Below are 21,563 nucleotides of genomic sequence, written 5' to 3'. Positions count from 1 at the left end.
TTCCTCAATCCAGCTTTATAAGGTTTAGGTGAAAAGTTAACAGGTGTATTTATGTTTTATTATAAAGCTGTTCTAGATTGTAGTTGAGGTGGTCTCAGTCTATTAATTGTTGTTTTTTTCAAAATAATAGGTTGAAGTAGTATTTTGCTTCTCCCCAATACCTTGAAGTTTATAAACTTGATTTTTAGAACCTTGTTGAATAAACATTTGCAAAAAAAAAGTAACTTCCTCCTTTTGTTTTTGTTTTTGTTTTGTTTTGTTTCTTTTTGCCTGCCCTGGCAGTGTTTTAGAGCACTTTGCTGCAAGGGACCGCCACCACCACGACCTGAATATGACTTGGTTTGCATAGGCCTCACTGGTTCTGGCAAGACAAGTCTTCTGTCACAGCTTTGCAGTGAAAGCCCGGAGAATATAGTGTCTACCACAGGTAGGATGCTGCCTTTATTCCATGGTGTGTTGTAATGTTGCCCAAAGGTAACTTTTGAAACATATAGCAAAGGTGGTAGAGAACTTCAGTTTAGTTATCTTCCTTTTGCAAGTACCTAATGGATTGCTTTGAAGCTACCACTGCTTGCTTACTCTTTCAGTGTTTGGTCATACATTGGGGAATATCCATGAAAACATACAACGTGGAATTTGTTGAAAGTCAAAACATACATTGTGGTGTAATGAAGTAGAACCATTGGAAACATACAGTAGCAGTGTGGTGTAGACACGCATTAAAAGGTTTCTTTCTTCTCTTTTTCCCTTTGGTTTTTAAGCAGTCTTGTTATATGGACAGAAAAGAGGAGAATGTGCTATAAAATAGAATGGGATAATGGTGCTCTGAAACTTAAGTTGGGATTTATTTCTTCTCATACTTGGTCAATACTGCTTTGTGGTATGTGCTAGCAACCAAAAGAATAAATGTAGTGCACATGTTTATTTCTGATGATAATCCTTTCTTTTTAGATCAGCAAAGAGACTTGTTTATGTAGTAAGGAGAGATTGAGATCAGAGAATTAATTTACAAAAAGTTTCAGTAGCATTGAGAAGATACATAAAAACAGACAAAACAACCACAGCTAAAAGGTATCTTAAGTCCAAAAAAATTGAATATGCATGCTGATATAGATGAACTAGAATGCCTAATACTGAAAAGAGTATTTTGATTAAAAAAAAACCCAAAAAACAAAACAGCACCAGAAAAAACAGAAACAAGCATGTGGAGTGAGAAAAAGGAGTACCTGGCTACAGAGTTCAGGAAGAGGACAGATTAGGTCATAGAGATGGAAGAAATCTGGTTCTGTGGCTGCAGCGATCTGCTAAGGTTGATTTGCTGAGGGAACAGATAGTGAGTGTTGTGCAAGTAACTTGTATTTATAGTTATATGGCTTTATATTATAGCTGTGGTTCATGGGCCTGAATTTTATGATTGTCCCTTAGCAACCCTTAGGTTTTCAGTGTATCTTTGATTAAATTACAAGAACATAAGGTTATTTAATACAACTGTAAGTAAACAAAGTAAAACGGGTACAAGGAAATACTGTTTTTTTCTGGGAGAAAAAATAGCTTGTTTCTATTAAACGATAGCTAATAAACTTGGAGTGAAACACATTTTTTCAAAACTTCTTTACTCAGTTCACAGGTATATAATCATGTTGAAACTACTTGTGATAGATGGAAATAAATTTAATGCCTATCTGGACATTTTATGTTGAAAGAGCAGACATAATTTTTCCTATATAAAGTATTATATGCATTTATATGTATGTATGCACTAAACATGCAGAATTTAGTCTATAATATAATAACTGATTGCTGGGAGCCTTTCACATTCCCTTTCTCTTGGCTGTCTGAATTTTCAATTAAGGGAAAACATCACAGCTTTAAAAAGTTTTTTAGTTTTAAGCATGTAACAGGCTAATAGAGGATTCATAGATGCTTCTAGTGTGCTTGTAACCATTTTAATACATACCATTTATGTGTGTAAAAGGATCCTTCTGTTAATAACATTTATAGACAGGATTAATACTCTGGGTGTAACCGAAACTTACGAAGTTTAAATGTTAGAAAACAGTGATTTGAATTGCACATTGTCTTCCAAATCTCCTAAAAATTGCAGAAGAATCACTTCATATCACTGGTAGTCTGAAATCTAAACTTTAATTCCAGATGCATTAAAAGATGGTTTTATAGAGGTATATTCCGTACTAACTCCTTACCAAATGGTAGATGGCTTGGATGCAAGTTTTGTGCTGAATTTTATGTGTACCAGCTATTTAATAGTATCATTGCAAATTTCATTGCTCATACTGATTTATTCCCTGCTCTTCCTCCTCCACCCTGCTTATAACTGATATTTTTAAAACAACACATTGAAACAGAATTTCATGTGCAAAACCTGGTTCTTGATGAAAAACGTTGTCTTTTCTGAATGTATGCAATTGATTTCAAATGGCCTCTTTAACAAATAACTTACTAATACTCTTTATTTCTGTTCTTAGGTTTTAGTATAAAAGCGGTGCCATTCCAGAATGCCATCTTGAACGTAAAAGAACTTGGAGGTATAGCATTTATTAATTTGATTATAAAAACATGCAGTGTCTAAATCTCATCATACCAAACTGTTACTTATTTTAAATTTAAAAATGATAAATCAGTGTGGCTGGAATTTAAAATCTGTGTTTCACCACAGCAGATGAAGTTGAGAAAAATTGTACAAATGCTGACTACAAAGAACAAAAAGTAAAAAGCAGGAGGAGTGGGAGGCAGATAAGTGTGGTATATCTCCTTAATGTAATTTCTTGGATTACAGTGGTTAAGTTATACAGAAATATAAACTGGACTGTAATTGTAGTACAGCTCACGGCGCAGCTCAAGGAAGTGCGTTCCTTGTGTTCATTGTACAGATAAACTTTTACTTATGAGCACTGGCTCAGGTCACTATGTGAACATTCGGCAAAACCAGTATATTTGCTGCAGCCCTGAAAGCGTTGCAAAGGCAGCCAACTTCCAGTGAGTTATATTCTTTAAGATTTGTTCTCTTGTTGGATTTGTTGGGTTTGGAGGAATGGTTGTTTTGTGGTTGTGTTTTTTTAATTGCCTGTATACAGGTAGGCTATTTGGCTGCCTGGTTCTGACCCTGAGTCTTAAGTGATCAAGAGGTAGCTCTGTTAAAAGGAAGAAAACACTCTCCTAATGAGAGTGCTTGTGGAGTCTAATTTCATCTAATGCTCTTCTAATTAAAAGATTATTCTGGAATTTCTGTAGATCTTCTTTATTATCTGTGTAAATATAGTAGAATGAATCTTGAGGACGTTTATTAGATTTTCAGCAAGTCTGAAACCTCTCTTAAATGCTCTGGGGTAGAAGTTAACTTGGTTATTGAAGAAAGTTTTGTGAGAACAAATCAAGTTTCATGATGGTTGTCTTATCTGAAACTGTTTCAAGAAGGTTTTGAGATAAGCATATATTAAAAGGATATCATTTCCTCTTTACTAACATTGGTCCATGGATTTAAACGTACATTTTCTTGTTTGAGCATGTATCCTGTAAAAGAAGCAGAAGTTTTCTTTGATGAAGGGACCGCTCCACAGGGATAGTGTTGGCTCTGCTTGAGCGTCTTATCTGCATAATGTGCAGTTAGGTCACTTTTTGGATTTTTATTGAAATAGGGTGAATCATTTGCAGCCCAGTTTATACATTCTGCTGCCTAATCTTTATGAAATATATAATGCATATAGGTAAGTGTAGTTTTTGCATCAGGAATTGAATCTGAGTATTCTATAGCAGATCCTCATTAAAGTCTCTTCCTTAATATTTTTGGATCATACAACTTTTATTTTATGCACGTATGTGTGTTATGAGAAACCTTATCTCAGTGGAGTGCTTTGATGTCTCGTGACAGGATGTCCTGAAGTAATCCAGAATATTTGATTTGGTTTTTTCACCCATTTATCTCTTCCCAAAGACAGAAGGATTGTCAGAATTTTTTTACTCCACCTTTTTATTTCTTTTCCCTTTAACTATGGGTGTTTACATGTCTGTGCTTAGAAATGGTATCATCTGTTTTTTCTGTGAGATATTGGAGAAAAATGCTAATTCTGGTAGCTTTTGATGGCCTAGGTAAGGGAGCTAAGGCAAGCTTCCAAAAGTTTGTTCTTCTTTCAAAAGTTGGTGGTCAGCATTTAATCTTCTAGTTGAGAGATGTATCTATTTGATGAAGGTAAAGCCTGAGCTTTCTGGAGTATGCATGGTTTCTCTCTTGCTGCTGTATGAAAATAAAGAAAAACATCTTATGTATTTAATCACTGCTAAATTTTATTTTGGAATTTCTGCTTCTGGTGTTGAAGAGAAGCCTATGTTTTTGTTCTTATTCCTGGTTTTTGCCTTCAGTTGTTATGGTATTGTTATCTAAGTTCTCTTTACTGTAGTATGGAGGTCTTCTCCAGATGTTTGATCTTGGAGACTTCGGAGGAAGGTAGAGAGGTATCTGTTTTTAATGATCACTGTCCGTTGTTGCATGTTATTCAAAGGGTGAAGTTCTATAAAGTTTTAATTTTTGATACTCTCTTTTAAAATTGTCTTTTAGGTTTAGGTAACTGAAAGCTTCCTATGTCTTCATACAGCAACTTATTAACAGCCGATATTTAAAAAACTTTCAGCAGAAGTCATACTGTCTAAGGTTTTTATATTCAGCAGCCAAGCAGTTATGTGAAACAGATGCTGACTGTGTAATACCCTGTGTCCTTCCTCGAGGTCGAAGATGGTGCTGGTTTTTACTGTGCTGGTTGCCTTCTGGAGCTGCTAATGAAGCAAGGTTTTGTTTCTTAATGTCTGTAGGGATGGTAAATTTTCAAGCAAAGTGTATAGAAGACAGTCGCTCTTCTTTTGTCCCTTCCTGGTCTGACTATCTATTCATCAGCCTTTAGAAATAGGGACATGGAGCAAAGTTTGCTGTGCTCTTTTTGCAGAAATTTTTCTTTGAAGTACATTACACTAGAATATTAAAAAAAATGCTATTTCTGGTTTGTTTTTTTTTTAATTGTGTTTGTTTCCTAAGCCAGGCTGCCTTCCTACCAGAAAACAAGGGTTTTATCCAATTTCATAAATGTTAAATATTTTCTTTAAAAACATTGAACTTGATCCTGAATAGGTAAGAATATATATAGTTTTCAAATCAAACATAGGCTTGGTTGAATTGCTTGAAAAGTATCGATCTCCAGTGCAGCAATCTCCAGTGGGAACTAATGATGAAATTGTGTATGATGAACATACAGGAGAGTGGGGAAAGACTGGAAAAATGAGGCAGATGATAACATTTGTTGTTCAGAAGGTTCTAACAGTGTTTTGCTGAAAGAAGTTTGGGATGCTGAATGCTGAGGTTTGTTCTCAAGACAGATAATGAAAGTGTAAAGGCAATAGGAAGCTTTTTCTTTGGTTCTAACAAATTCCAGCCTGGAGACACAGTGCCTGAAACCACCATTTATTCAGTGTGCTTATTCAGTCATTTGCTGGTGTAATGCTGTCAAAACAGAATGCGAAGTCGTGGTGTCTGTTGCGATATAGATACTTATTCAGGCCTAAATCAAGATTATAGGTCCATTCTGGAGGTTAACTGATAATTTACAGTTGTTTTTTTAGAATAAGTCTATTTTATAATTTAATTTGCCATCTTGTATATGCTGGCTTAGAAACTACTGGTGAGATGCCAAATACAGAGCCTGGTCAAATTTAAAAGAATTATTCGGGATGTGAACAGCTCTTTTTCTTCTTACCACGTTTAGAAATACTAACGATATGTTATAGAGTTTGGTAAAATTCTCTGACTTATGTACTAAAATATATTGTCATATGTTTGTGTTACGTTTTTGTAATCTACCCAAAGGCCTTTTTCACAAGTGTAGAGAATGAACATGTTGTGTAGTCATCTTTGAAACTTCCTTTAAGACAAAGTGTGTTAAGTGCTTAGCAAGAGTGGAGTGCTTAATACCAGGGACGTTTGAGTCTCCGGTTGGTTCAGCATGCCCAGGAAAAGAGAGATGAGAGAGCTGTCCTCCCCACTGCTCTTCCTTCCTAAGCTTTATGACCAAAGTCATAAATTCACGCTCTTCGGCCAGCTATATTAATTGTCTAGGTGAGAGCTTGAGAACAAATAACTTCAAATAGGATTGGTTAAACAAAGCTTGTGTATTTTGCCTTAATTTGGAAGTAAAGAGCAGAAGAAGAGAGAGTAGGAGGGCGAGTCACACTGTCATTCAGTCCAAGCTGAATGGAAAATATGAACCAGCAGTTGTCAGGTAGTATCTGCCTTGCAAAAAAATGAGGGAGGAAATAATGTTGAGCTGTTAATTAGAACTTAAAATTTCAATAGTTATGGGAAACCCCTCTCCTCCTTTGCTCTGTGGAGGTAGAGGGGAGTACTGAACACCCTTCTAGCAACGTAGCCTGGCAGAGCAGCTAAAATTTCATCTAATTAGTCATCAAAAAAACCAATCCCACAAGTAAATGCCAGCCTAAGTCATCTTCACAGGGATGAACTAACAAAAAGCAATAAAATCTCCGTATTGTATTTGACTAAAAGGCAGTTGACACCTCTAAAAAATCTGGTTGTGCAGTGCATGCAGTGCCATCTGCGACATAGCTGCGTCTAACAGTTTACAGAACGTCTTAGCAGATGAAATTTTTAGATGACCCTGATGAGCTGTGCAAGCTGTGAGTCGCACAGAGACATTCAGCTTCCGAAAGCATTAAAGTTAGATCTGTTTGCTATCAATCATACTCAGCCTGCTGTTCAAATGGTGCCTAAGCCCAGGCTTTGTCACATAGTTTCGTCATTTCATAGATAAGACAGATCATTTACACCTGCTTACGGATCTCATTAACATGAGTCCTCAGGAAGCTCTGATAAGGATTCAGCATTAACAATCTTTCCATTGTTCTTTGGAAATATTGTTCTTCTTCTACAATTAGCTTTTTACAGTGTGAATAGACAACCCACTGCCTATCTTATTCAAAACAAGTAGGAGCAATGCAAGCAATGCCTATGAAAGCTATGTACAATATGATAAGCAAAACACAAAATTTCCTAGTTACATTTTTTATGGGGTAGGGGGCTGGTTGTTTTTGTTGATGGGATGTTTCGTGGAGAGAAAAGTAGAACCTTTGGTTTGCTATAAAGCCTCTGTCTCCGGTTGGACTTGCAACTCCATTTTCTTCAGGCTGAGTCAAAGGGTAGAGTATAGCAGCCTAATTTAGCAACAGAAATGATACCTACATTTTATGAACTCCTCCCCAAACAAAAAAAAAAAAGTTTTTATTTTTGATTCTAGACAGGAAAGGCCTTGATGCGTTCAAAGGTTAAAACAGATTCAAACTTTTGTGAGCCAGTCAGCAGAAGGCCTAGACAGACAGAAATACGCAGCTGTGGTAGACTTGCTGCTTTCTATATATGCCTACTAGTCTGAAGTGCCATAGAGAAAGATGCATTTTGAGATTACCTGCACTGTTACCACAGGTGTGACTGCAGCTCAGAGGAGGGTAATCTGTGCCTTGCTGGGTGCTGGCAGCAGTCGTCATCCTGGGGAGCTGTGCTGCTGGTTCTGAGATCCTGGCTGTTACTGAGCCCTGCAGCAGAGGTGGAGGGAGGGCAGAGATGCAGTAATGGGTAAAGAGGAAACTGGCAGATGATTTTCCTGTTGCCAAGCATTCTTTGGTAGTCCCAGAGGACTTACTGTTCGTTTGTGCCTTTAAAAAAAGATTTAAAAAAAAAAACAACTTTAAAAAAAAGAAGAATCAGGCGTGATTTTGAGAATGTCATACATGAAGTCCAGTTTAGTGGTGTGCCACCAGCTGCAAACTATTAAAGCTTCAGACTTCAGGCTTAAATAAATGTTAGAGCATATTGCAGCGCACGTATTTTCTTATCTTTCTTTTGAAATAATCTGTAAGATTTTTTTTTAATGAACTTTTAAAATGAACTTTATGTGCCTGACTAGAACAGGAGACTTTGGTTGCCAATTGCGTGTTTTATTTTAAGATGGTAGTAAAATAAACGCGCCTAAGTAGATCAAACTGACTTTCTGCAGGCAAGTGTAAATATGGTGGTTTTAAAAATTCGAAGTGCTTGCAACATGAATGTTGTTCTAATAGTTCTAAATATCAGAGTAGATGGAGATTCAAAGTTGGAGATGGCACCTAAATTAGCTAATAGGGAAAATGCTGAAGGCATAACTTCCAGATTAATCTCACTGGGGAAGACTAGAAGGCAGACAAGAGATGACAGAGATGGTTTCCATAAACTTCAGTTTGATAAGAAAAATAAAAATTAGCACAATAAAGTTAGTGTATTCCTGATTTTTGTATGTATTGAATATAAAGGCAGAAAATTTATTCCTCAACATTTTTTGGGTTTTTTCTTTTATATTGTTTGATCAGATTGTTGTTGAATTGCTGCAGTGAATATAGCTGATCTAGCAATCTCAAAATGTTCCTCGTTCAGGAACAAAACCTGCAAATTTCCTGCCGCCATGCTTTGCCTATGATTGCAGGAGTGCACTGCCTGAAAGGCTAGAGAAAGGAGGCTGTGATCACTTGGTCTTAAACGCTAGGAAGCAAAAGTCCTAGGACTTTTGAACCTTGGGGAAGGTTTCGGTTTAGCACCTGTATCGCTGCTTACCGATAAGCAGTAGCAATACAAAACAGCCATCGAATGGGGACTGACATTATACCCGCAGCAAACTTCAGTATCATCTGTGTGTGGATGTGTCTGTCAGTGCGGACAAATTGCATGTACATACAAAACAGGTATCCTAGAAAGGATTTATAACTTTATTTATAATAAAAAGGAGCTAACAAGTTGAAAAATAGCTAGTGTTAAAAAAAAACAACAACAACAACAAAATCTGTATGCTGTAATTCTTCAAGGGGAGTACTGGGAGACCTAAAAAGAGAGTATGCCCAAGATAGATAAGGAGCAGCCACATGTCTTAAATATGTGTTAAGATTGCTAAGATTTCGGCATATTCCTGATTACCTAAGAAAACATGTCAGTTTTTCTTGTGAGGAAAAGATGGGAAGTGAAGTTATAAACCCTATGTAGATTTAGAAACAGTTATTTCAAAATTATTTTCATAAGGTTTTCTTGGGGTGGGAGGGTAGGGTGTATGTAAAGATTTTGCCAGAACAGACAAGAGATTTCTTTTCCTCTTCCCCTTCCCTTCCCTCTTACTCCCCCACCCATGGGCCAGTCTTTCATGTAAAAAGATTTTGTGGCACAGTTGACATATTCCTTGGCATCTTTTCACCTTTTTGCTAATTAGAAATGGTCTGTTTAATATTAGTAGAGGAATTATCTATATAATTTTTTAATCAACTATAAAACCTTCAAAATAGGTAGATGTCTTTATTCCGGGTGAGTGGATGTTATATTTGAAGTGGTAGAAAAACTGGTTGCAGCCTGCATTCTTTCATGGCCCGAGGTTAACTGTTTTTGGTGGGAAGGAAAAAAAGTTCTCCCCTGGATTTGGGACTATAACTTCTGCAGAGCTGTGATGTATTTTGAGGTGAACAAGAGCTTTCATGTGCAGGCTAGACTATCTTGAAGCAAGGGCTGTGTGACGTTCATTGTGCTGTCGATGGAGACTTGCTGCAAGTTTGACAAGTAACAAATTTGACACTTTTAAATCGCTTTCAGTGTTTTTTTTCTGTAATGCTGTGGTCTGTTCTCCTGAAAGTACTGAAACAGAGGGAATTGAAGGTAGCCTCAAACTGCTGTGAATGAAGATGTAAACAGAAGTATTCATAGTTGAAAGAAATATTTACAGTTCTGCATTTTGTGTAATATTTACAGGAATGCATAAATGTGCAGCCTGTTTTGGATGTGTCTTAAACTGCACATAACTCTCAAACTCTTCCCCCCAGCTTCCAAGGGCCATTTGGGAGGGTACTATTGGCACTGATACAAATTACAAACGGTATTAATATGGACACACTACACCCTTGGCTGATAATCAAAAATAATTTATTTGATATTTAAAATATTATAAATGAAAACTATCTGAAATTGTGAACAGTTAGTTGAATAAACCTGCCCTGTAGTAATGCTGAATGACTGGGGTTTTTAATTACAGCACCCTGTTATTTCTCTGTAAAGAGAGGAAGTTTTTTTTCCTTTTATAAAGTAATTCAAGCCTATGTTTGACTGAATACTATCTTTTCTAATAAGTAGTGTGTTTGTGTCGTAGTGCGGGGTTTTTTTTTCCCCTCTCAATTTATTTGTAGATGAGATGTTTTAGTCACATCACAGGACTCACAGAACCCACAGAACTCCTGTGGGTTCATTGCTGAGGGAAACAAATCAGATGCTTAGGCATGAGTTGTGGCTCTTGCCTGTGTCTGAGGAAAATACTACACTGAATGTCACATTTCAGAGAACCTTTCATGTAGCATGTTCCCTAGGTCTAATGTGAATTGTTGTTATGTTTTTCTGATGTTTTGGAGATTTTTACCTGAGTTACTTCTCTTTCTTTTTCTTTTTCATTTCTTTTTCTTTTTTTAACCTTAGTTTAGGCATAAAGTGTGGTTGAATAAACAGCCACGTGCCTGCAAAGCTGTGGAGAAACACATGATATTAAGCTCAGAAAACTAAATGCTTATTTTGTGTGTTACTATTGTTTGATAGGACATTTTGGGTACCAGCTAGGTTTCTGGTTTTATCTCGGCAGTCTCTGAGAGCCTGAGGATGTTTAATGCACCATTAGAAACAACTGTTTGCAGTATAAGGCTGAATTTGTCATGCACGATGGCTGGATCACTATTCACAGGACAGCGTTTCCTGCCCAGGATAACTCCACAACATACTACCTAATGCTCTGGAGAAAGAAGCTGAGAGCAGGTTTTGCTCCCTGGATATGAAGAATTAAGGCAAAAGAATATAAGCTTATTTGTCTTGTAGAAATTGTGATTTCCAGTTGCTGATGACTTATTGATGCCAAGAATTATTTTTCAAGCACATTTGCCAGAAAAATGAGTTAAAATGGCACTCCAAGGTACAGACTTCCTCAGTCTTTTTTCTTGTCTACTTAGTGCAATTTTTTTTGTTCTTAAACTTCAGGCTGTGATTTCCTCAGAATTGAAGTGTAAGCAAGTTCAGTGCAGGTCATTATTCTAATCAAAGATACTGGAGGAAATACCAAGATTTTTTTTGACATTATTGGTTGATTCTTATAACTATGTCATGATGACTGGCTGGGGCTGGAGAGAAAAGAACTAATATGCTTTGGTGGTGTTTCTTTTGGGACAGTTGATGTGGAGAAACAAAGTTGAGCAGCTAAAGAACCTGAACCAAAAAGACAGGACCGTAAGGCCAACAAATCGGCATACTGCTTTTCTGGCTCCAGTGTCCCATGTAGGGATCCATGAGCTGCTTTCTTCCATGTGCCTAGATACAAGAGGTCAAATGCTCTGCAGTTCACCACACAGTTTTTCTCTTTAGAAATAGGATGGTTACAAAGGTAAGACTCAGGGTCTGGCAGTGACATGTGATTGAAAAGTAGCTGGCTGAAGTTTAGAGTAAATAAGACACATGTTATGTTGCTAGGAAAAAAAAAAGACCTTCAAAGAACTGATCATGGTGTTGGCCTTTCAGTTCACTGAAAATGATTCTCTACCAGTTTTTAAAGTAATGTGATACTTCAGCTGCCTGCAACAGTGCTCTGTGTGTGTATGTAAATAGTGTCCCTCTGTCAACTTGCTCTACTTGGTTCTCATATAGACAGCTGTTTGGAAAGACTGGGACATCTAACAGATGCTATGAAATTCTTTACAAGTACAATAGGTGGATATTCCAGTGGTATAGAAACATAGAATTAGCTTCCAATGCAATCCCTCTTCTGTATAAGTAATGTTAATCTTTGGAAGTTGATGATAAAATAAATGAAACACTTGTCCGAGTTGCGCATTGTTACTTTGAGTCTGGTTAAATTAATAGGGAAAGTAAGCAAGGTCTTGACCAAATCCCATGACCATTTACCTTTAAGTAATCAACTCTTAGATCTCTTGCAGAAAAAAACCTGTTCAGGTATGACTTCAGTATTCTCTGTAGGAAACAGTGTGTGTTCACAATGTTTGTTAGCCACCTAAATTATTCTAGGTGCAGAATACAGAAACGGAGTGCTTAAGGTTCCAGTGTGGCCAGTACAGAGAAGACAGTAACTCCATGGGGCGAGATTTGAATACTCTGAGTTGGATGCCTAAAGTATATGGTGTAAATTCCTTTTTAGATATTTATTTCTTGACCTTTGTTTAGTGACTGTCTTTTCTGTTGCACGATGTACAAATTAAGTGAGTATTTTAAATATCATAGAATCATAGAATGCTTTGGGATGGAAGGGACCCCTAAAGGTCATCTAGTCCATCCCCCCTGCAATTGGCAAGGACATCTTCACCTAGATCAGGTTGCTCAGAGCCCCATCCAGCCTGTCCTTGAATGTTTCCAAGGATGGGGCATCTACTACCTCTCTGGGCAACCTGTTCCAGTGTTTCACCACCCTCATTGTAAAACATGTCTTCCTTATATCTAGTCTGAATCTACCCTCTTTCAGTTTAAAACCATTACCCCTTGTCCTATGGCGACAGGCCCTGCTAAAAAGACTGTCCCCATCTTTCTTATAAGCCCCCTTTAAGTACTGAAGGCCGCAATAAGGTCACCCTGCAGCCTTCTCTTTTCCAGGCTGAACAACCCCAACTCGCTCAGCCTTTCCTCACAGGGGAGATGCTCCATCCCTCTTATGATTTTTGTGGCCCTCCTCTGGACCCGCTCCAACAGGTCCATGTCCTTCCTGTGCTGAGGACCCCAGAGCTGGACGCAGCACTCCAGGTGGGGTCTCACCAGAGCAGAGTAGAGGGGCAGAATCACCTCCCTCAGCCTGCTGGCCACACTTCTTTTGATGCAGCCAGGATACAGTTGGCTTTCTGGGCTGCAAGTGCACTTTGCCGGCTCCTGTCCAGCTTTTCGTCCACCAGTACCCCCAAGTCCTTCTCGGCAGGGCTGCTCTCCATCCCTTCATCCCCCAGCCTGTATTGATAGAGGGGTTTCCCCAACCCAGGTGCAGGACCTCGCACCTGTCCTTGTTGAACCTCATGAGGTTCACATGGGCCCACCTCTCCAGCCTGTCCAGATCCCTCTGGATGGTATCCCATCCCTCAGGCGTGTCAACTACACCACTCAGCTTGGTGTCACCTGCAAACTTGCTGAGGGTGCACTCGATCCCGCTATGTCATTGATGAAGATATTGAACAGCATTGGCCCCGGAATGGATCCCTGAGGGACGCCACTCATCACTGTTCTCCATCTGGACATCAAGCCATTGACCACCACCCTCTGGATGCGACCATCCAGCCAATTTCTTATCCACCGAACAGTCCACCCATCAAATCCATATCCTTCCAGTTTAGAGAGGAGGATGTTGTGGGGGACCATTTCAAAGGCCTAACACAAGTCCAGAGAGATGACATCCGTAGCTCTTCCGTCGTCCACTGATGTAGTTACTCCGTCATAGAAGGCCACTAGGTTGGTCAGGCAGGACTTGCCTTTGGTGAAGCCGTGCTGACTGTCCCAAATCACCTCCCTGTCCTCCACGTGCCTTAGCAGAGATTCCAGGAGGATCTGTTCCATGATCTTCCCAGGCACAGAGGTAAGGCTGACAGGTTGGTAGTTCCCAGGGTCCTCCTTTTTACCCTTTTTAAAAATGGCTGCCATGTTTCCCTTTTTCCAGTCCCCACAGACTTCGCCTGACTGCCAGGACTTTTCAGATATCATGGAGAGTGGCTTGACAGCTACATCAGCCAATTCCCTCAGGACTCTGGGATGCATCTCGTCAGGCCCCATAGACTTATGTATGTTCAGGTTCCTCAGGTGGTCACAAACCTGATCTTCACTTACAGTGGGAGGACCTCTGTCCTCCCAATCCCCATCAAGTGGCCCATTGACTCAGAAGGTGTGAGGAGAGTGATTGCCAGTGAAGACTGAGGCAAAAAAGTTGTTGAGTACCTCAGCCTTGTCCTAGTCTGTTGTTATCAGCTTGCCACTACTGCTCATCAGAGGGGGTATGCTTTCCTTAACCTTCCTTTTCTGGTTAATGTACCTGTAGAAATCCTTCTTATTATTTTTCACATCCCTCACCAGGTTCAGCTCCAGCCAAGCCTTGGCCTTCCTGATCCCATCCTTACACAACCGGGCAGCGTCCCTGTACTCTTCCCAAGACACCAGTCCCTTCTTCCACTGCCTGTGCAATCTCTTCTTGGCCTTTAGTTGGACCAACAGGTCATGGCTCAGCCATGTTGGCCTCTTCCCTTCCTTGCTCGATTTCCTGCACCTGGAGATCGAGAGCTCTTGTGCCCTATGGAAAGCATCATATCAATGTTAGAGTAATTATCTTGCATTAAATTCTCATTTTGTGCCTACACATATTGCCCAGAACTTTTGTGTAGTTTTGTTTCACTTAAAAAATCAAGTTTTATCATTATCAGCACTTGGTATCTGTGTCTACATTAAAGTTCACTTCTCCCTATCTCAAAGTAAGAAAAGTGTCTGTAAAGGATACCTTCAGCACATTTCTGCAAATCACTGTCTTGCAGACATGTCAAGTTTTCTACTAGAGTATTGCTGCTGCTGTTCACTTTTTAGTGTTAGTCCCCATGAGTGTAGTGCCAGATTCAGACATACAAAGAATAGCCCATATCGAAATCATAGTTTAGATAGTTTGACAGCTGTCAAATACATTTTTTTTTTTCCTACCTCAATGTTACAACATATGCTTCTCTCCAGGGGAGACAAAAGCTTTCTGTAGATAACCTTATTGCTTGGCTTCTGTTGAGATGGCTGAGTGGTGCTGAACTGTGTCCTAAAAATTACTGTGGCACATAAGCCTGTACAGTCACTCGTGTCTACTGTTGGACTCTTCCAGAATCCTTAGTGTGGCTGACAGGGCAAAAGTAGTTGAAATGAATGCCTTTGCATGTTGTCACTGTAGCTCCTCATTCACTGTTCAACTCACTATTGTATCACCATTCTCCTCATTAGGTGTCTAATTACTTTAATAGGCTTTGCTGACACCTTTTTTCCCTAATTATGAAGTGTTTGCCTGATGCTTTGGAGATGAACTGAAAGACCTTATCATGCTCTGAAATGAGCAACTGCCATGACAGAAGCTACAGGTTACGGCAAGGAGCTGCAGGGCTAAGTAATAAAGAATGTCAAAGGTTTAGATATTAGTACTAACATATTTTAGTGAGAAGGTATAGGATTAGACTATATGGCACTGGAAGCATGGTAATTCTGCCAGTACTCATTAATGGAGAAGAAACTTTCAGGGATGAAAACTGCATTGAGTCAAATTCCTTCCTTATTTAAACAATGTTAATATGACATTTGTATATGTGTTGGATTTACGGTTGCTTTTTTCCTTTTTATTCTTTCAATGATTATTTAGGAAAGAAAATTTAGTCCATTGCTTTGATTGTTCTAAGTAGAAGAGTTATTTTCAGATACAAGTGTTGAATCTGTTTAATTATTCTTGTTTTAATTGGTTCTTATTATTGTCTTGAAAGGGGCTGACAATATCAGGAAATACTGGAGTCGTTACTACCAAGGATCCCAAGGGGTAATATTTGTATTAGACAGTGCCTCCTCTGAAGATGATCTAGAAACTGCTAGGAATGAACTGCATTCTGCTCTCCAGCACCCACAGTTATGTACTTTGCCGTTTTTAATACTGGCCAATCATCAAGACAAGCCAGCAGCTCGCTCCGTACAAGAGGTATGTTAACATGGCAGCATTTTGCCTGTTTGTATTTACTGTCTGCACACCACTGACCTAGTATTACTTATTACCCTGACATCCTAGTTAAGGACTGGCCTCAGTTACTCTTTGCTGTAAGTATGCAGACCACGAACAGTCCCAGCCCCTAAGAACTTCTTCCAATGCACTCTATACAGGCTTAGTTGTTCTGGAAAACAGACAAGTAATACTTGGATACAAACAGTTCTTCTGCTTTCACCATACTTTGCTTAAGGGAGAAAAGACGTTTTTAAACTACTCTTATCAAAAGCTGCTGGGACAGTGATTTTTTGTTTAGCTTGGTTTTTTATTTGCTATTAGTTTTAATCATGCACTACCCCATTAGTCCATTCTTTGCAACTGCTTAAAGGAATAGATTGCAGCCATAGGTTGTCTTTTATGAAAAAGCTTTTTTCTGAACTGCTATGTACTGATGTGAGGGCAGGGTTGCAATTCCTGTTCTGAAGTCCTTAACTTGTTCTGATTTTCTTATTTTAAGGAGTAATGTCTTTGTCTAATTTGTAGCTATCACAAAGTAACTTATATGTGTTCTATTCAGTGTACCTTTTGCTCTTAAGTTTCTGAAAAATTTTTCTCACCTACATTCCTATCGTGTCACATACCTTTGAAGAAATGCTGAAAGTTACCGATTCTTCATGAGAAGCTCTGCTTACTCTTCTGAAGTTGTAGGAAGGAGTTCTAATTTGGTTGTGTCATTCTGTTAATGAATGCCATTTAAAGGACTCTTCCTATTAAAGATTGTATGTGAAATCTCCTGTTTGTTCTGTGAGTGGCATTTTTTATTACAGCAGAGTGAAAACTGTTTCAGCACCTTACTGTGTTGCTGCTTTGCATTTAAACGTGTTGCTTTCTTTGTCTAAAATATGATCTTTCTGAAGAATGCCAATTCAGTTCAATGCACAACTTACTGATCTGTAGGATAACTGCTATTTGTGCAGTATAGTTGTATGTACTTTCTGTACTGCTTTATTGCTATTTATGCCTCCTTTCTTAGCCAAAAGAAATAGAGGACAAAAAGTTAAGCTTATTATGTGTTAAGAAGGAGAAGTGTAAATGTGACTGGAGTATAGTGATGTTTTTAATATGAGAGGAAGAGAATAAATGAGAACTGTGTAAGGTACACTGTAAAATGTTTTATTGAATTGTTGGTCCTTTCCTCCAAGAATCCATGCTTAGGGGAACCAAGAAAAGGGAATTTGGATTTAGTATATCAAGTTACATAAAAAGGTAAACTGAAATGATGCAGGGACAGAATCTAGAAGTTCTAGGTCTTGTTCATCTAAAAACAGATATAGGAAGAAGTAACGAATATTTAAAGGAAATGTAATATGGATTTTTATGTATCAGTTTATTAATTTCTTCTAGTTTACTGTGCAATGTAAAAGCAAAGCATGTATTCCTAAACCTTCCACTTGAAAAATGACAATATCCTGAGACACAACTGGTTTAATTTTACTCATGCAAATATACCAAGGTGTTTTGATTTTTACTTTTTTCATAGAGCAATACAGATTACAGTTTTGATCAACAGAAATGCTTTTTTCACATGATTTAAGTATTTTTTATTTTACTACTTTTTTCCTTTTTAAAATGGCCAAATTTAGTTTAAAGTTAATTGAGGATTTTGATTATAGATATCATTTAAGAAATGTTCCTTGTCCGGTTTCATAAGAATAGTGAATACAATCAATGCTGGTTAGTTTGCTTTACAGCAAATTATGTATGTAGCTCTCCATTTTGCAGTTGAGCCCATGTGGATAGACTTTTGGGCCTGAAATGAATCTTTTGTGTATTTAGAGTTAGCATTTCTTCTCTTTTATTGGCAGTACCCTCCTTTTCTCCTCATCCATCATTACCAATTGCTTGATATCTCAGTAGAGCAGTAGATATTTATATGCTTACAATAGCATTTAAATATGTTTCTACTGCATGCTCTTCTAAAAAAAAAATCTTTTGGTATCTTATCATAGCAAAGAAGTCTTGATTGCTACTTTGAGTCTGTATGAAATGGTGACTACAGGAATTTTGTTAAATGTGCACAGCTTACGCGTATTTTCAGAAAAAAATCGCTATATCAAGAGCTTACTGTATGTCTTTGAAATTCTTTACTTAAGAATAGTGGAAAACAAAATTACAAAAAAAAAAAGGAGGAGAATGTCACAAAGTTGTACTTTGTCCCTGAAGAAATGATGTCTTGTGCTTCTTGTGTATGCAAAGTGGGAGCCTTATTCGGTCAATTTTGCCGATGTTCAAGTGGAAAGTTCTTGCTTTCCTAAAGGCTTTTCTGTGCTGTTGTCCTCATTATTGAGATGTGAAATGAAAGTAAAATGCTGAATCATAAATCCATTCCTTCTTTCAAAAAAAGCATATTTAAAGATTTAACAAAAATAATGTGTTCAGCATTGAGTTTTGTAAGACATTTTTGCAGAACTAAGTCCATTAATTATAGGTATTTCCTTGCTTTTTTATGTGTCAGAAGGCAGATGAATCACAGTTGAAATTTAGAAGTATGTATGCATTCCTTTAGGCAACAAATTGCCTTTCTTTAATGGATATGAAAGGACCCCTTGGAGTATAATTAAAGAAAATGCCTGAGTTGAGTGGTGTGTAATAGGAATTGTAGAAAAATATTTATCTACAACAAAAATCCTTCACAAAACTGTACAAGTGCCAAGCAGTTTGTGCAACAGATGTTAGTTGTATTTATTGTTGGGAAGTGTTGCTTCAGTTCAATTTTTTATATTTTGTTTTAATGTGTTTTCTCCGTGCATTGCTTAGGTAGAAATGGTATTGTAGAAGCTGCATGCTGTAAGTGTTAAGCAATGTCATGAATAGTTCAATTCACAACTGTAATATCTATTTGTAAGAATATCCAAATAACTTGTTTAATTTATTTAATGTAATTTAACCTAATTCATTTTGCAGGCATGATTGGAGAATATACTTCATATTATTGAAGTGCTCAGAAAAAATTACAGGAGAAGCTAAGTTGAAATACTAATCAGTAAATGTAATTCTTTTTTCCTGTGTTCAGTTGCTGGCTGGCTGTTTCGTAGTTTTTTTGATTTTAAAATGAAATCAAGAAAATAAATTTGACATTTCATTCTAGAAACTATAAATGAAGATGTAATTTTAAATATTGTGCTTCATATTTCTCTTATGATGTCAGCTTCTATGGTGTTCATTCCATGTTCCCATGTCAAAGATAATTGTAAGATGTTTTGTTGTCCCTGTGACAGTAGCACATATTTAAGTGTTTTCAAATACCTGCTAAGTGATTTCAACTGAGCCATGCCGAAATAAAGACTGGGTATGTTCACCAGACTGTGAAACTCAGACAATCCTATTTGAGTCAGTAGGTATGCTGCAAAATAACCTTATTTTAGATTAAGACATCAATAATGAAGAATTAATCATATGTAAGTCAGTTCCAACTGCCATTTTGGAAACCTCCTGAACTGGTAAATAAAAATAGTTACAAGTGAAAAATAAATTTAGTTACTCAGCAGATGGGAAGATGGTGGAATATCAGTTTAGCCACTGTTTCCAAAATACAGGATGCAATTCTAAACCAGTGTACCTTATTATACATTTTCTTAATAAGTATCTTGCTTTTGATTGGAGTGTGCTTTTGGTTTTCCATCACAAAAGGGCTTTTGATTATAACAAGTGTTTTTGATTAGTCAGATTTCTGTTACAGGCTTAAAATATTGCAGGAGATTTATGGTGATAAAAGCACTGTAAATTGCTTTGCAAAGGAACAGCAGCATTACTATGATTACCAACTTGTTGATTTTTATTTTGGAATTTATGCTACTTTGTGTAATAATATTGGAAGCTGGATATTGCAGTGGATTGCTGTGATTTGAACCAGTACACAAACTGAGAGTCCCTTTCCTCCCAGATCAGAGCAATATTTAGAAGTTGCAGATAGTACACGTTGCAAGTTGTCCATAGCCACTGTATTTTAGGAACAAGCTATGCTGAGCAAACATGCATCTGAATCTGTTGAGGGCTTCTGGAAGCCATGTAGGAGGAGAGACGCAATCAAACCATGAAGCTTTGCCAGTTCAATGGTGAAGCAGCTACATGTTTGGCAGCGTGTTGGTTTTGGGGAGTTTCTTTGGGTTTTATATTTAAGGCTGTTTTCAAGATTCCAGTTGGACTAGATGATCATTAGTTAATTAAGTTAGCTAATGTGACACCCATCTACAAGAACGGTTGGAGGGAGTATCCAGGGAACTACAGGCCTGTCAGCCTGACCTTGGTGCTGGGGAAGGTCGTGGAGCAGATCATCCTGAGTGCCATCACACGGCATGTGTGGGACAATCAGGGGATCAGGCCCAGCCAGCATGGGTTCATGAAGGGCAGGTCCTGCTTGACTAACCTGATCTCCTTCTATGACAAGGTGACCCGCTTGGTGGATGAGGGAAAGGCTGTGGATTTTGTCTACCTGGACTTTAGTAAAGCCTTTTGACACTGTCTCCTACAGCATTCTTCTGGAGAAACTGGCTGCTCATGGCTTGGATAAGTGTACTCTTTGCTGGATAAAAAACTGGCTGAATGGCCAAGCCCAGAGAGTGGTGGTGAATGGAGTCTAATCCAGTTGGCAACCAGTCACAAGTGGTGTTCCCCAGGGCTTAGTATTGGGGCCGGTCCTGTTCAATATCTTTATCGATGATCTGGATGAGGGGATCGAGTGCACCCTCAGTAAGTTTGCAGATGACACCAAGTTGGGTGGAAGTGTCGATCTGCTGGAGGGTAGGAAGGCTCTACAGAGGGACCTGGACAGGCTGGATTGTTGGGCCGGGGCCAACTGTATGAGATTCAACAAGGCCAAGTGCCGGGTCCTGCACTTGGGTCACAACAACCCCACACAACGCTACAGGCTTGGGGAGGAGTGGCTAAAGAGCTGCTTGGAGGCAAAGGACCTGGGGATGTTGGTTGACAGCCACCTGAACATGAGCCAGCAGTGTGCTCAGGTGGCCAAGAGGGCCAACGGCATCCTGGCTCGTATCATTGTGGCCAGCAGGACCAGGGAGGTGATAGTGCCCCTGTACTCGGCACTGGTGAGGCCACACCTCGAGTACTGTGTGCAGTTTTGAGCCCCTCACTACAAGAAGGACATCAAGGTGCTGGGGCGTGTCCAAAGAAGGGCAACGAAGCTGGTGAAGGGTCTAGAGCACAAGTCTTATGAGGAGCGGCTGAGGGAGCTGGGGTTGTTTAGTCTGGAGAAGAGGAGGCTGAGGGGAGACCTTATTGCTCTCTACGACTACCAGAAAGGAGGTTGTAGCGAGGTGGGGGTCAGCCTCTTCTCCCAGGTAGCAAGAAACAGGACAAGAGGACATGTCCTCAAGTTGTGCCAGGGGAGGTTTAGGTTAGATATTAGGAAAAATTTCTTCATGGAGAGAGTGGTTAGGCATTGGAACAGACTGCTCAGGGAAGTGGTGCAACCACAGTCCCTGGAAGTGTTCAGAAAATGTGTGGATGTGGTGCTTAGGGACATGGTGTAGATAGAGGTGGACCTGGCAGTTAGATTAACAGTTACTCGATGATCTCAGAGGTTTTTTCCAACCTGAATGATTTTGTGATTCTATGATCATTGTAGGTCCCTTCCAGCTGAACTGTTATATTCTAAGATCATATATGTGAAGACATTCATAGAGTATAAGCTTTTGGTAGGTTTTCTTTTAGTTATCCAAAAATGCAGGCAATTAATAA

At 38.6% G+C, this 21,563-nt stretch overlaps 1 protein-coding gene across 8 annotated transcripts in view; it reads left to right on the top strand.

Moving 5' to 3' along the window:
* The window catches only part of ARL15 (ARF like GTPase 15), a 228,881-nt gene that overhangs the window by 77,637 nt on the left and 129,681 nt on the right, over positions 1–21,563 (top strand). For 7 of the 8 annotated variants that reach the window (XM_087759859.1, XM_087759853.1, XM_087759855.1 and 4 more), the window contains 3 exons: positions 283–427; positions 2,487–2,546; positions 15,592–15,800. In XM_087759859.1, coding sequence (XP_087615985.1) covers positions 283–427; positions 2,487–2,546; positions 15,592–15,800 — 414 coding nt within the window. Of the gene's footprint in view, positions 1–282; positions 428–2,486; positions 2,547–15,591; positions 15,801–18,767; positions 19,167–21,563 lie in introns of those variants that run through there. The other variant, XM_087759861.1, reaches the window with a different exon arrangement.

Source organism: Nipponia nippon, unplaced genomic scaffold (genome assembly GCF_047370975.1).
Source record: "Nipponia nippon isolate SJK-2023a ecotype South Korea unplaced genomic scaffold, ASM4737097v1 scaffold_20, whole genome shotgun sequence".
NCBI lineage: Eukaryota > Metazoa > Chordata > Aves > Pelecaniformes > Threskiornithidae > Nipponia > Nipponia nippon.
This window is presented reverse-complemented; position numbering and strand designations above follow the sequence as displayed.